General features: G+C 45.2%; 2 protein-coding genes across 2 annotated transcripts; both read right to left on the reverse strand.

The window, feature by feature from the left end:
* Nucleotides 1-508: 508 nt before the first annotated feature.
* LOC131265598 (fork head domain-containing protein FD3-like) lies at nucleotides 509-3250 on the reverse strand. The gene is made up of 2 exons (XM_058267884.1): nucleotides 2730-3250; nucleotides 509-2115 (listed from the first exon to the last, which is right to left on the reverse strand). Exons 1-2 carry the CDS (start codon nucleotides 3248-3250, stop codon nucleotides 711-713), a joined length of 1926 nt encoding a protein of 641 aa, XP_058123867.1. The 3' UTR covers nucleotides 509-710.
* A 7218-nt stretch (nucleotides 3251-10468) lies between these two features.
* On the reverse strand, nucleotides 10469-11707 carry LOC131263984 (uncharacterized). The gene has a single exon (XM_058266276.1). It carries the CDS (start codon nucleotides 11705-11707, stop codon nucleotides 10469-10471), a length of 1239 nt encoding a protein of 412 aa, XP_058122259.1.
* Nucleotides 11708-16381: the final 4674 nt, after the last annotated feature.

Here is a 16381-nt window from a genome sequence, read left to right on the forward strand (position 1 = left end):
AAATTATACCCGAAATGCTGGCGGTTTCCATACGACAAATGTCCCTCCGGAGAGGGTTTTTCGTAACGGAAATTTAAGCATGGCTCAAAAGATGTTTGCGAAGAACAACAGCAGGAAAACAGGCGTCTAAATTGGAAGATAGTTAAAGGCAAAATATTCAAAAATTACCAACATTGATTAGGAAGAGAAAAGAATTACGCATGGTTTGTAACAAAACATATAATTATGGAATCGTTTTTGTTGCATACAATTTTCGGGACACATTAAGGACACTACATGAAGCTTGTCAAGAGGAGCGTTTGTTGGAAAAAATGAGTATCTGATTTACCGCACATGAAATTTATAAAATAAATGATTTCGTAGGATTTCGTCAGACTACCATTCTTGGACTTCAAGATCCAAAGTATTAAAATAGACTGCAGTTTTATTTAGACACGCGTAGGACTTTCTTGCCTCATGTTGCTAGTTTTGGTTTCCACGAACGTAAAGACCATAGATTTGTCGGTCTCTCGTGTGGTTTGTAAAACTTTACCTAATAACTAAAAACAAACGATACGCCTAATTTCTACATTAGAGCGTCCCTGCGGTCTGCTAATCGTTACCCACATCTACTATTTACACATGATTTAAGCACGGGGATCGGATTCTTTGGTTTGTTTTCTTCTGTCTTTACATCGCGGAGCGTATTGCGAGTCACCGTCCACTTCCATTCATCTGTCCTCCACGTTACACCCAATGAGGTTCTCTATGCTGAAACCCTTCGTGTTGCCATATTTGCGTTTCCGTGCCGTAAAGCCACCGACCTCGATGCTATCGAAGAGTTTCGTTGTTTCGCCACCGAATCCGGACGGAGGGCGGTCCGCTTCCGGTGCATTGCCTGGGCCGGTCGACATCTCCTGATGTGCTGCCCCTTGGTGGTCGCCGTAGAGTTGTCGCTGAAATTCCTTAGTTGGCCCCCGGGACTCCTCCGGCAGAGAGCCACCACTGCTGCTTGCCATATCGGACTGCTCGTCCTCTTCGATGTAGTAATCGTCGGAATCTCGAATTGGCCGTGAAGGGCTGCAGTGTGGTGAAGAGTAGTCACCCGCGGGACCGTTTGTCGATGGTACACGCAGCGGTGGTGGTCCAAGAGGAGCAGAAGCAGGTACAACGGGAGGAGGAGAGGCGGACGATGGAGCATGATGAGGATGAGCCGTCACTGGCGTCGGGATAGACCTCCGACCATCCAAAAGCAGCTCGTGGTAGCGTTCCGTGGAGGATTTGTAGTCGTCCTCGCTCTCGACGTCGATCCGATCGTCGCTGGAGAGGTCAAGGTCTCCATTGATCTGTTCTCCATCGTGATAGTCGGCCGTCCTTCGGTCACCATTGGGTGCGTCGTCCTGGTTGGAATGCAACGTAATCCCTCCCGAACCCTTGTGACTACCGTATGGTCCATAGGACTCTCGTCCAAGCGACCCATTACACGGATGTATACTAAGCCCGGACGGGGTGTGCGTTGCCTCGTCGTAGATGTCCACCGACATCGGCCCAACATTCCCTGTACCAACTCCCTGCCCTTGGTGGTATCCGTGGAAAAACTTGTTCATGGCGCTTGAGATCTTCAGGCTGTCTACATTGCGCTGCAGAAAGTCGCTGTTCTCCATCATGGCCACATTCAGGTCGTCCATCTTGACGGCACCGAACAGGTTCAGTTTACTGTCGAGAAGAAAGTCGCCTCCACGGCCACCCGGTCCCAGTCCCGCCAGCGGTCCTCCACCATTGTCAATCGTACCAAATCCAGCCGACACGGCGGCGGAAGCAGCAGCTGCGTGGGCTGGACCAAACTGGTGCATTGGTATCACCGGGACCGGCTTTCGGATCCAGAAGGGGGCAAACGGTCCAAAGACCCCCGGGAAGGCCATGCTCTGGGCGAGCGTCGTGCGTTTGTAGCGCTTCCGGCGCCGCAGAAAGCTCCCGTTGTCGAACATGTCCTCGGCAAGGGGGTCCAGTGTCCAGAAGTTGCCCTTGCCCGGGTTGCCTGGTTCGCGCGGGATCTTGATAAAGCAATCGTTCAGGCTGAGATTATGCCGGATCGAGTTTTGCCAAGCGGGGAATTTTTCCTTGTAGTAAGGGAACCTACCGTGAAAGGGAGAGGAGAACACGGGATGATATTATTAAAAAAAAATCATATTTCACATTTAAGATTTCTATAAGTAGCAGAAATCCGCAATCAAGATATTATCGTCACAATCGTTGGAAAACCCCGTCAGCGTCGTGAGTTTGAATCACAATAGCCGTCTACTAAGCCCTAAAAGACATGACCCACGACATTCATAACACCAAAGATGAAGAGTTGCCAAATATTTCAATTCAAGAAACAAAGCACCTTGAAGTACGGTAGTCATTTTTCCATTCGGAGTTAAAGATCAGTAGCGCTAATGGCATCGATGATCAAACTGACTCAAACAGAGATCACACTTTGAACACTTTCACTGTCACAACTCCTGATATGTAAGACGCTTTACGCTTTGTTGTTTATAAGTACTCCAATATTTCTAGTGTCCGTTGTTACTAAATTGTAGTTTTTGTCTGGGAATACAGAACCCCCTTTAGCCTTTTTCCTGAAGAATGGTGGTAGTTCATCCTTTCCCTGTTCGAACTCTATAACATTAACTTTAAGTTATAGATGCCCAGTTCCTAATGCCCAGGACTCGAGCCATCATCCCATGTAACGCTCATCAACAACCAACCTTGTCATAATGAACTCGCAAATTCCACTTAGTGTGAGCTTTTTCTGGGGAGACTGTAGGATGGCCATCGTGATCAGCGCAATATAGGAGTAGGGTGGCTTCACCAGACTTTGCGACCGATGGTTCCCGGATTTCCCTCCGGTGGGTCCGCCGTTTCCGCCACCTGCGCTGCCAACCGACGGGGTTCCCGCACGGTTATCCGTCGACTCCGTCGGGTTCTGGTGGCCGGTTTCCGAGCCGGAGCTGCTGCGGCTTCGATGTCGTGCCCGCGAACCAGAACTGGATCGATTCGACGACGACGATGATGAAGGGCCACCCGACTGGGTATGGGGGTGCTGCTGCTGGTGGTGATGGTGGTGATGATGATGATGATGCTGCTGGTACAGCTGAGGTGGTCCCGACGGTTCGTTCATTGGCCCGTGTGGGTTGGGACCACCGTTCGCGGATGCACTGCTGCTACTGCTCATGGAAAGTAATCCCGATGGTCGGAGGTCCAACGGGGTGGCCAAAGCAGGGTGCATCATTTTTCACACTTTGGGCTTTTTCTTTTTACTTTTACAAAAGGGGTTTCACTTAAAATATGTATAACGTTCAAGCAGTATTATACATCACATCATTAAAAAAAATAGTTTCTGGTATATCCTCGTGGCACACCCAAGATTTTGTTAAGAACGGTCCCTTCTGACTTGCACAAAATTATCCCGGATTGTCACAAATATGTGTACACTTAGTTTCGGTAAGTCGTGAATTACATTTTCACTCACTAAATAGATGTATTGCAGTTGCAGTTAAAAATTCGAGTACAACTATTTTCAATTCACTAATAAAACTTCTTTCATTTTTCCTTTGCTTCACTAGATTAATACAAAGCTTCTTGTACACATAGTTTACACTTATGAATTTCCTGCACAATCCGAAGGGCAAGAAAGATCGAAATCATCAACTTTTATACTCCGATGCCGACGAAACGGCAAAAAGGATAACGACACCGTGATAAAAGTAGTAGTAATACGGACGGCTGTCGAGGACGACGGCGACAAGCGACCGACTTCAGCCGTACGTCTGCGACCGGCACCGACGAAAGCAAGAATGAAAATGTTATTTTAACTTTGTGGAAAATTGTGAAAATTTTGCACGCGCTACACACTTCCTTCCGTTCTGCCCGACGGTTGCGACCCGCGTACTACCCGCCCCCTTCGGGCCTATGTTCACTCTATCCCCGGTTCGGCAGGATGGAACGGGATTGGCGGAAACATGCAAAATCACTCCAATGCACCCTTGCCTTCCCTTTGTCCAGGTGGCCTTTCTCGAGCCCTTCTCCACTCGGGAAGCAAGGATGTGGAAACAAAAAATGGCGTCAGCTTGTTCACAGCTCATGTTCTATTTCACTCGCACTTCGGAACGGCCACCTATATGTGCGCAGCACCAATGCCAGCGCATGGAAAATGGCCGGCGGTAGCATGCAAGGGAGCAAGCTCCTTCCGCTCCGGTGCCCGAGTCCTGTCCTCTCTGGCTGTAATGGAATAATCAGGTCTCTCCTGCTCGAGTGCGTCATACACAACATCGTCATCGTAGACTCCCGTTTCCTCACACACTTCTCGTCCTTTTGGCGGTCGGCGGAAGAAACCCCCACTAACATCGTTCCCCTACACGCTTGATCCCCCCTTCATGTACACGCACACACATTAAAGGCGCGTACAATCGTAAGAAAGTAATTTTTACTTACCCGCCAGGAGGAATGGAGCCGGGGAAAAAAAGTTATACAAACTGTGTTCCTTGGCAAGTAAAACATTTATTTTAGGAAAACCACGCTACGCCAGCCGTACGAATGAAAGTGAGAGCGATATCGGCGCGCGTGCCTGTGTGTGTGTGTGTTGTCTATGAGTGGCATGCTTATTTGTGGCTGTGTAGAAGTCCTTTCCGATCGAATAGAGGGGTGTGTCCTTACGTTTTTCCAGTGTTCCTCAGCCACCTTTGGAAGGAGTGAAACAGATTCTGTTAAATGAAAGAGATCACTATAAGGTCCTTGGAAAGCGATTGGGAGTGTTTGTGTGCGTTCTGATCCTTATAATCGGCGACAAGTACATAAGGATTCGATTCTTTCTTTCGTCCGCGTATCCACGAGGCTAGTCGAGCCATTTTTACTCCTGTGCTTTGCCGGTTCCATCATCCCGGCGTACCGGAGTCACACAAAACATGAATCGGCGTTTCGTTAGCGGAGTGCCGTTGATTTGTTTGCTCCCGTTACAGCCGTTGCTTGAAACCTGGGTAAGGATGGGACCAGGACGCGACACAACCCCCCCCTGGCACCTTGGAAGGATGTAAAGGACTACTCCTAGCTTTTACACTATTCAACAAACGGTACACCACAACGGAGACAGCGAACGGACGGCACTCGGGAATTGGCATCGTCATAGGATAGGTAAAGTTATAGCGCGTCCTGCCGGCCATCCAGGCAAGTGGCCTTCTGTAGGGAGCCCGAAGGTATGGGCGGCCGAGAGCGGAACACTAGAGCGGTTGCACGTTGTTGGAAGTAATTCAATTTGACGACATGTGATAATTTGTACGCTGGGAAATGAAAAGGGCTTTGTTCTTCTGTTCGGCAATGGGAGCTCTACTTGCAGGCCGTATGCACGGGATCTAACCGTCGGCAATAGTGTACCGGACCAGGACGACGTGCATTGTACTGTGCCTAGGATGAAACAATGTACCACCATTCGGCTGGTGGATACAGTGATGGTGGCAGGATGTATTGGGTGGGATCCGGGACAGAAAAGTTCTGTGGCAACCGTGAGCAAATGCCCAATTACACCATTGTGTACTTGGCAGTAGTGCATTCGGTTTTATTTTTCGGTTCGGTTAAGCGAAAAAAGCTTTGGTTGAAATGTTTTCACAAACATTCGAGGGGGATAAATAAGTTTAAAATCATGAGAATTAGTAAAGTATTTTAGTTAAATCGTTCCATATTGTATATGGAAAATAAATTTGGTCTTATTCATGCTTTATAATTTGTTCTCTAGCTTTGAGCATTTATTGAAAATTATGACAATTTTTCACAGCTTTCACAGCTTTAACAGCAAGAACCTCATTTGTAACAATACTAGTGTTACTTAAAAGAAAACTTGTTTTCACTTCTTTTTGTATGACATTATTTACTTCCTTTTGATTATCGTTGTACAACATAGACGTTGATATTTATGGTGGATTTTAAATTCATTGTTTTTTATATTTTGTTATTCATATTTTCCAAATTCTGCCACTGTTTTGAAGTGAAACGAAAGTCCAAAAAACTAAAAGATGTAAATATAAAAAATAATAAAAATGAAAATGCAACGCTATAATTAATAAAATAAGGCACACCTACTAGTGCATATGGTCAACCAATTGGAACACAAAATTTATATTCCTCCCAATAGTAATCTAAATTGAATTCACCAAGTTCTCATTCAAGGTATGAACCATTATAATTTTATGTTATACTTTATATCGTGATACCCCATAACATTTTCTTTTCGACAGATTTCACCAGAAATTTGATTTTATTACATTCGTAGCACTAAAGTGAAGCAAATTAATAAAGGCAAATAAAATGAAATCAAATACACAAGTAGCTTAAGCAAGACAGATAGTTTCTATTGAAACGAGCAAATGGAATCAAAATGATCAAATATGCCATGTTAGTCAACAAGAACGTCCTTCCAACAAAAGGATATTTCCTTCTTGAGCATCATTCATTAATTTTCGGACGCTTTCCAAACGATAGGGGGAATCCCGGCAAAGATGGAAGGCGAGCTTCAGTTGGACATGATTGAATTGTTGTGAAGAATAAACTCCTTCGGCAGTCCAAAGGGGCTGAAACGAAGAATGCGACGTAATTGTTCGAATGGCAATAAGAAGCAGGCTTTTTGGAGTAGATTTTCCGAAAAACGACACCATTGAGGGGGAAAATAATATCTACCAATGATGTCATGGTTACCGTGAGCTCCCGGCCTCCCGTTTTGCTCAGTCATTTTCTTTGGACATTGTTGCGTACAAAAGGAGATTCAGCCTAAATGAAGGGGGACGACGATTTATGCTGCCATAAGAAGGAAACACTTGCTGGTTCGAGGAAAGTCAAGGACTAGAGATAGTTAAGGGATTTGGCGAAAACGGGCGGAGCTAAGGGTTGTTCGAACAACAATCAACGAGCGTAGGAAGGACATATAAAGTAGTGTCAGATAATACGATGAACTCTGGATTGATTGAAATCGTTGATTGGAGCATGTGTGTTGGGATTATCTCATGATTGAAATTCAGAAAATTTTTTGAAAGAGGCTACTTTTGTTGTTAAAAGTATCATATAATAAATGATTTTTCAAACAACAATCGAAACTCCATGATAGGTAAAAAAAGGTATAAATTTCAAGATTAATGATACTTTTGGAAATAATACATACCTTCATTGAGTATGACAAATAACATAGGGCGAACAAATAGAACGATTTAATTATTATTCATATCCTTTTGCGGGCAACTTAAAGTTAATAAGAAAACAAATGAAATGCTCTAACACACACTCAACGCATCAGTCCTGGATGGTAACCGGGAGAGGGGACAGTAGAACGCATATGCTGAAGATATGTTGCTGCGAAAGAGTTGAGTGGATGATGAGCGGGCTGATGTGTACCTTGTAAATAACAAAACATTGTAAGACGATAAAAGGATCGTACCGTTTCGCCCTCGGACTGTTGGCACACGCGCGCCGGATACGGATAGGGGCATTAACATTTTGCTCGGATTATGAATCTGTCACATAACATCCGGAGGCTATTTGCTTGTACTTGAGTGCGCCACGGAGCGCCGATTCCGTTTCGGATTGTGCCCGTGATCCGTTGGGCAAATAAATCCCGAAGCTCGCTGGCTTGTAATTTCGTTTTCCCGGAAAATGTCACTGTAGAAGGGATGCTATTTGTATGAGAGAAGATTTATATTTATTTAAATTGTATCCACTCCGTGTGCCCCTTGACTAATCGGATCGATGCCGTAAAGTGGAAAATCATATCAAACGCAATAGCTTGAGGCTTGCAATTGTTGTAGAAGAGCAAACTTTCGGTGAGAAGCGCATCAGACCCAGCCCGTGGGAAAGGTGAATCTGTCTGGCACGAATGAAGCCGACAAATCATCACCATGCAATCGTTAAAGCAGCTGTTGTACATCTCAACAGACCTTTTTAAACTTATACTCCAACTGCATAACGGACATCGAAAAGAACAAATTCTGAGCACTTATTTGGATAGATTTAGCTTGATAAAGAGCAGTTTTTTTTAGCGTCGCCAAACAAACATGTACTGTCGCGATGATAAATGATGAAGATTTAACTGGGGCAGACAGACGGCTTTTGTTGGGTCCGAACACAAACATTATAAAACGACCATCATGGAGAGTAAACGCTCTGGCACTTTTTCGGCAGCAAATATGGACGGAACAAACATTCGCTTCAAAACGGGCGGGTGGTTGCGGTTCACTTTCGTATTTTGAAATTTTAACGAAAAGTCATGAAAGAGACTGCACCGACAAGAAGGTGCCAAAGTGGTAGGCAAAGTAAATCAAACAAGAACGCGCAACGGCAGTAGTTTAGTCAGCTGAGCGCACGGGGGATTGTTGTTATTAATTTTGAGTTTAGCATTCCACCGTCATTCGTGACTATTTAAATCGCCAGGCTGCCCCTGTTAATTGTTTGACAATTTTTTATCCCTTCATTACTCTCTTTTCCTTTATCTTTTCAGAATAAAACTTTTGTGACCAACTGACGAATCTTCAAAAACCCTAGCTGAAGATGAACTGTGTTTCTATGCTAGAAGGTAATCCTTTTTGCGGTGGACACGGTGTACTCGCTTAATTCTGGCGGTAAAGTCAAGACTGTTCCTTTGCTTTCAACAGTCCTTTCCAGTGGTCCAATGTTTCATGGCTAAGTGTATTGTCTGAGAATTTAAGCAGCTGGTCACGTAGCGTTCGCCTGGGTCGTTCTATGGAGTAGTAAATGGCACAAATGGTGGGATAGTTTGCCACACTTTTTCGACCCAATGAACCTTGCGACTGCGCCATTTACGCAGGTACTGAGTTCTAAAAAGAAAAATCAATGCGAAGAGAAAAAGGCAAAACGGTAAATCGACATGGTAAATCAATTTACAGCGTTTACATAATTTATCGAGTTCTAGCGTCAGAAGACTTCTCATTGTGAAGGGATTTTTAGAAGCGACAAATTTGTGTACTGAACAATGTATTTTACACTAGTATCAATAAGAACAATATGTTAAAAGTACAATGACAACCAAAACGGGATCATACTTAAAGAAAACATTTCTAATGTAAAACTAGAGAAACTAGACTCACCTCCACGCTTATTGTAAGTAGGTAACAATCGGCATTCGGAAACCCGTTTTTCGCGGTTTTCGCGGACTATACTTTATGCACCTCATTCCATACACTGAACACCGATTGCAAAAGTTTTCCAATACCATCAATACAGCAGCCAGTCCAGTGGCAACACTCGCCCCAGAGGCGAAGGGTCCTCAAACTCCGACCGACAACCTTCACAAAGTTATTGGTTTTCGTGGCCAACCCATGGTTCGAATGGCGTTCCAGTCGATCCGCCGGGGCCAAAGAATGGTGTTGATTGCCCGTTCCTTGTTTGCAAGCATTCAGCACCGTACACCACATTGGGTAAAATATTGTAAAATGTGCACGATCCTATCCTGCCATCCGCCCTAGAGTATAATCCGGGCTCGAGACGTGTGGCACAAGCAGGATGCTGGAAAGTGTGGTAGAAGCTGTTTCGGTTTCCCCTTCCCCGAAAAACTGGCCGGAAGGTACTGCCCCGATAGGTCCGGGGTTCGTTCGGTTTGCGCCGGAATTCGATTCGATCCGCCGACGTCAACATGCTATTGCTATCCTGGCCCAGAGTGATATGGACTTCGCATACAATTTCGAAACGAACTTTATATTGTGCCCTACAGTTGTTAGTTCAATCGTTGGGGATTGGCGGAAGAAGATGTAGCATAACCGGAGTTCCCGAGTTTCGAGTTTCTATTACTGTTGATACAAACAACATCAATATTAACAGAGGCCACAGTTGAATGAATGCTGCGGGGACGTGAAAACGTGCCTTGGTTTGGAGGCAGGAAGATCGTGAGGGGGTTAAAAAGGAGGGGATCAAAAGGAAATGGGATTTCAAATATTCCGATTTTGATTGACGGTGTAAGTCGTTGAAAGGTACTATGGAATCGACTCTACCGTACGCTACGGTACGATATGTAACGCAACATCTACAGTATGCGATACAAAAAGGCTACTTTTTATGGGCTGTTTACGTATTCGATAGATGTTAATATGGTATGATGCAGTAAATGAAGTACGATGTTATCAGTCTTGTTCCGTACCTTCTCCAGAGTCAGAAAGTTTCACCAATAGTTAGTTCCTAAATAAATTTAGTCTGTAAAGTTTCTATTAGGGGTAAAGTGATACAGTTTATTTGTACCAGAAAACGATCTATCTTTTCGTTTGAAGTTGAACAGAACTATTTTAATTATATGAAAATTTTATCATCATTCTCTGGGTTGAATTCAAAGGAGGTTATTCTTGAAGTTGTCACATATATTATGTTAGGTTGAATTGAAGCGAAAAGATTTTCAAATGGAACGTCTCTAGCCAATCCTTTCTAGCATTCGCAAACTCTATTCGTTCTTCGCTTGGCAGGTTAACTAACTCTTTTTTGCCTTAACTCTTACTGGGTCCTTGCAGATCCCAAACTTGAGTGTCACGTGGCCGACGAACGTAACTGGAGACTGCGAAGCACCGTTTGGTCGTGTACTGGAAGCTTCCGTCGGAATTTGGTGTTGGAAGGGGAATGGGGAAATTTTAAACGGGCAGGAGATTGGAGACAAAAGCAGTCCAGCGTCACGGCAGAATCTTCCCCCGGCATCCTGATCCTTAGCTTGCTCTTTGTCTTGATCTTCAATGCACACAGCGCGCTGGTCATTTTCCTTCGACGATTCCTTCTCAAGAACGTCTACAATGGACATGACGAACCGTTCGATGTCGAATACGAGTGAAACTCGGCGGAGCCCTTCGCGAGGATAAAACGGAACGAGCTGGTCGCGCCCGGCTGGTAGCTGGCTCATAGTAGAAAAGCACAGCCAAGGAAAGTTGCAGTACAGCTCCATGGCACGTCCGGTGCCGGCGTGAATGAGCCGGGCAGCGAAACCTTCCTGCGATGCGTTGTTCACGGTGTAGATGCCGCAGAGTGTTTCCATTTGGCTTCCTCGAGATGCATTCCGTGCGTTGTAGAGGATCAAACCGAGGTGTTGGGCGATCCGCAAATCGGCAAGGTTCTCCGAAACATGGCGGAGGAAGCGTTTGTTGTCGATGTACCGGTCCGAGTTCAGTTGCACTACATGCTCGTAAGTGCCCGCCGGTCCTGCATCCCTTCCGGCGAGGTTTATCAAAAATCTATGTGCTAAGCGGCAGAGGCCACCGGTTGCACAAGAGGTACGGTACTGGATGCGTACCACGTTCATCGCTTCGACGGTGATCGTCACCGTAGCAATGATGCTCTGCTCGAGGCTCAAATGCAGACGTGTGCCATCAACGAACGGATGCCAGACACGCGTTCGGTCAACCACACCTGGCTTTAGTGGCTGGTTTTCCTGCGCTGTACGATCGCGAACCGAACCCTCGAATCGAGCCGCACACATCAGCGTCGGATCCAATTGTAGATACTCTTCAAGGGTGTCCACCCCAAGAAGAATGTTTTCCGATCGATCGAGTTGCAATGTGCGATCTGGGATGCAGAGTTCGATTATTGCTGCATCGAGGTTGATCACCGACAGCTTCAATCCGGCCTGTGTTTTCCACGTAAACCGCTGCACTGATACTTTTTGCCCGGCGTCATCCAGCAGCTCGCCGAACTCTTTTATTTCCAAAATAACACCACTGGACATCCTTGCAGATTTTTGTTTATAATCAAACTAAAACACCAAAAACACAGAATTCAAACAAACAACGTGAAAAATATGCAATGCCCACTGAGTTGCGTCGCGCAAAATGCAAGGGAAACAACTGAAAGCAGTGCTGCCAACTGTCATAGTCGGAAATTGTCAGTCAGTCAAGGACAATTAACCAGTCGAGTTGGTAAAATAGTGCGTATTGAAAAACACCACATTTTTCAGTTTAAATAACGCAGATATGTTTCAGAGTGGAATATAGTGAATCAAATCCAACAACGAATCCATCGAAATCGGTGAAATGTATCGGTGGCAAGGTGATACACAAATTGAAATCCACGTTTGTTGTTATGGTAAGTAGAGCTTCATGTTTGTTTTGGATGTTTGTTGTGCACGAATGTTAGGTAATAAATAAGATTATCATTAAGGATAACTCTTCAATTTGTTGTATTTACCCAAGAAACAAGAAAAGTTGTTAATTTCGGATGTTGCTTTGATGTCATCCTCACGCGAAAAGAACGCGTCGTGATGCGTGTTTGTTTACTTTAGTTCTTTAGTTACAACCGAGGAACAAACAACTAATCACCGCGGATGAAAGTAAGAGGGATCTCCGGTCGTACTGCTTGGGCGGAAAATGTGGGTTCTAAATAAATAAATTCTCGGCTTGTACATGGCTCGTAAGATGGATAAGGAAAAACGCAATAACAATCATCGACACGATCTCTTGGCAATTGCACACATCACCACGTGTCAAAGTCAAGCGTACCGTGACCTTCGTGCAGCGCCGGACGTGTCGACCTGTTATCCTGCCACTTCCGCCACACGCCCACGTGCCGTTGCTTGAGATAATGTTTTGCCCAAACAACCGGCAACAATCTACACTTGAACGCGCGCGCGAAGAAGGATGTTATTTCATTTTTTCCAACCCTTCGAGTCGGTTGTTTTGTGGCAGAAACTTGTACAAGGTTGTCGCAAATATTCCCGTTCCACGGCAACCGTCGGAGATGAGCCTCACCGGGGGTTACAATGTTTGGTGTAGAACGTTACAATTTGTCAGCAAAGCGAAGGACAAACGCCGGAAATATTGGGTGTGAAAATAAACATATTATTTCACGCAACAGCTCGTCCGCCACGTGACCGCGCCACTAAACATTTCCCTATTCATCTCCTGCTTGGTTGGCAATGGTTCTCGTCGTTTTTGATTGTGCGGTGTAAAAAGGTAATCATCTCAATTTGAGCGTTATTGCTTTTTCCCTGCTAAGGAGGTTATATTAAATTCTTGTCCGATAAAACGTGTTAATGTTGCGAAGGATCCACGGAGAAGGGCAATGAATACAGACAACTCATAACCTATGGTTTGAAGGAAAAAAAGGATCGATCTTTTTCGCCGATGGAAAGTGAAAGCCAAAGGTTGGTGTTTCCTTGTGGGACGTTCGGGGATTGTGCGCACTCCTGGTGTGCGCTCCTAGAACCAGTGGGTGGTGGGCTTTTCCTTTTCCGGTGACATAAGCGCAACATGATACACCCCGGCTCAGTTCGGTGTGAAGGGTTGGCCCTCGCTTTTCCGGTTGACGGTAGGGAGAAACGTAAACTCGCGGTAACGAGCTACGAATTGAATCAATTGAATGTGATTCGCGAAAGACTCCGCGGGGGGTATCATGATTACGGGTTTCATCGTCGTAAATCGAATTTGCTGCGAAGAGAATCCAAATCGCACTTAATTAAATAACTATTCCGATGGTGGTTGTGGTGGTGCTGCTGCTACTGACAGTCACGGCTGGAGGTCTATGAGTAGGTTAGCACCAAATTCTTACCACTCTTCAGCACCTGCTTGGAAGGATTTCGAGCACTTTTGAAAATGAAACGTTCATTGCCTACTTGAGCTGTTGCTTTGTCAATTCTAAACATGAGGCCGATATTTAAATGTCTCAATTAATCGCCACCAAACGGACCAGTTTCTCCCTGCTGATCAAATTATCCAACAACATTTTCGAAGGGGGAATAGCGTACGCCAATAATACGAAACGATATGAGTGTTGCCCGTGATTTGAATTTAGAATGGCTGAAGGATTTATTTTTATCTCACGTCGAGAACGTACGGTACGGAGAAAATGCACCATTACGGGGTTTTTGAGTGGAGTGGCCCTAAATCAATCGTAACACGGCTCCGGATAGCGAATCCAAGGTGGCCTCAGTTGTCGATTGCCGCTTTGAGCGGTACGCAGAAGTGTCTGATTTGAATTCCCTTCCCGGTCCACACTTATTTACTCCCTTCTCATCCTTAAAGGACCTTCCGTGCAGAAGCATTCTTGTACGCCACGATTCGATTTCGATTGTTGTGGTGAACAAATATACAAATATTCGGGCGCCCGGGCGTTTCTTCGTTGGCAGATTTGGCGAACCGTTTGATTCCGGCTGAAGTTTTGGGCGAGGACGGTACGAACATTCTGCATCCCCTCTACCACTCAACCTATCTTCCAGAGCTGTCTGTTGTGGCCCGATCAGCAAATGCTGATGGTGTGACCGACGCACGTCGTATCGCTTTTCCAACGGGGCAAACGTGCGCCGGTACACAGGCGGTGAAATTTAGTCTGATTGGACAAATGATTGCACGTCTAGGCGCTGGCGTTTGCGAAGCGCCGGCTCGATTGCGGATTTGTCTAAATTGAATCGAAACTAATAGTTAGGTTTTTGCGCGTGGCTCGTTTTTCCGGACTGCATCTATTTGCACACCAGCTTCTGGCGTGGGTCTCAGCGAACAAGTTAGATGAAAGGACAAATGGGTGCGTCGCTATGAAATGGAAAACTGCTGGGGGCAAAGGGTGTGGGCACGGAATCAAACGCGAATCAAACGCGTTCCCGATAACCAAAGCCCTGAAGACGCGAGGGTGGATTGGAAAGGGGGGGGGGGGGGGGGGGGGTACTATTGGTTTTCGGTTCGAAATTGTCAAATAATCCTGCGTATAGTTTGCGTCGCGTTCTATCGCGAGATCCGCCAAATATCTATAACGTCGATCGAGTGGGGTCTCTGTGGATATTAGAACGGGGAAATCAATCAAACGGATATGAACGGTTGTGGTCTTGGTTTTGGAAAAGTTCTCGTTCTCATTATGAGTGTTTCGAGCACGTTTGATCTGGAAATCATTTAAATTCCTTTTGTCGAGATTATCACGAACCGGTGGAACCGTTTTGCAGTGCAATCTTATCTATTGAAAATTTAGTAAATGAATAATTCTTGTTTGTTTTTTTTTATCTGTTTTTCTATATGTTTTCAAGAGAAACACGGCTGAAAACTTCAATTTACTTTCTACGTTTGTTAACATTTCTAACATCAAACCAATACTGCAATTAAGGCTCCAAATATGGTTCAAAATGTCAGCTTACCGTCTTTTTGCATGATACAAAAATGACCATCAATAGAAAACGGCAAACAATTGCCTTCAATATCCCTAATCCCATGCTCGGCTAAAGTTGTGGAAGTTAATCCCTGCGCGCATGTTTACGCAATAAAAAAGCGAAAATAACCTGTTCAGCCCAAAATTACCGGTCATTTGCTGACCCAAAATCCTACAAACAGCAAAGCGGAAAACCCCCGAAAGAATCCTGCCAAAGAAAAAAAAGGAACCAATGTGTCCTGCCTTTTCCAGTCTTCACTTCTTTTTTTATTTGTTATGCCTAGCGCCTTCCCTTCGCTACGGCAACAACAATCATCAACAGCAACAAAGGCAACCATATCCTCATCCAGCCGATCCCGAAAGCCCTTGTGTCCCGTCCTCTGATGGCCTGCGTTTCATCCCCGTTGTTCGGGTCGTCCCTTCGAAGGAAAATTTTCACGCTCGATTTCGGTTTACCGCTCGATCCTTTCCCGTGTCCTTTGATTCGCAGTTGGCTTTTCCTGCCTCGCAATCCCGGACCGGATGCTGAATTGGTTGGTGCGCCGTTCGCAACAGGCAAACGCGTTCCCGCCCTTCGCCGGTCCCCTCGCCGCGTCCCCTCGAGTGGAATAAAAGCGATAATCCTATCCTACTTAAAAACGCACAAGAGGACCGGCAGTCGAATGTGAAAAATTTTCATTCATCGCTTGCGCTGGGTGTGGGTCACCGGTTTTCGGGAGGGGTTCCCGTGAATCTAAAGCCAAAACCGATGCTGCCGAGAATGCACGCTGTATTAATGCACTCCCTGTCGTCGTGAGTCTGTTGGACGAGAGAGAAATACAGGATGTTTGCACAAGCTGTAAGGGAAATTTTTATGTTTGCAGTCAGTACCTAAATGGTCCATTTAAAAAGAGTTTATCTTTATTCTGACAAAACTTGCTGTAAAATGATACATGTCCAGTTTTAAATTAAAACCTTCAAATAAAGGCCAAAGGATAGACGAAAACGTTATATACCCTGCACCTATAAATATAATGTATTTTAACAATTTTGTAGCTGTGTTGCAAAAGAAAATCCCTACTTGTTCGACCTTCTAGGATATTGAACGCTGCATTTCAGTAAAACTGTAGCTCTTCTTCATCCATTATCCGTCTGAAGCCTTTTTTTCACCGGCTCACAACAACACAATGGTGGTAGTTAAAAGAGGAACACTTGAAAAATTTGCACCCCCATACAGAACCGACGAACGTGGCTTTCCGCGGGATTAGGGATTGCGCTGAAGTTTGGCGCACTTGCT

Source organism: Anopheles coustani, chromosome 2 (assembly GCF_943734705.1).
Source record: "Anopheles coustani chromosome 2, idAnoCousDA_361_x.2, whole genome shotgun sequence".
NCBI lineage: Eukaryota > Metazoa > Arthropoda > Insecta > Diptera > Culicidae > Anopheles > Anopheles coustani.

Excerpts from the sequence above, each read along its gene's own strand:
- LOC131265598 (XM_058267884.1), bottom strand. The coding sequence starts at position 3,250 with ATGCACCCTGCTTTGGCCACCCCGTTGGACCTCCGACCATCGGGATTA. Across the intron at positions 2,116-2,729 it reads TGCGAGTTCATTATGACAAG|GTTCCCTTACTACAAGGAAA; the intron begins GTTGGTTGTTGA and ends CTTTCACGGTAG.
- LOC131263984 (XM_058266276.1), bottom strand. The coding sequence starts at position 11,707 with ATGTCCAGTGGTGTTATTTTGGAAATAAAAGAGTTCGGCGAGCTGCTG.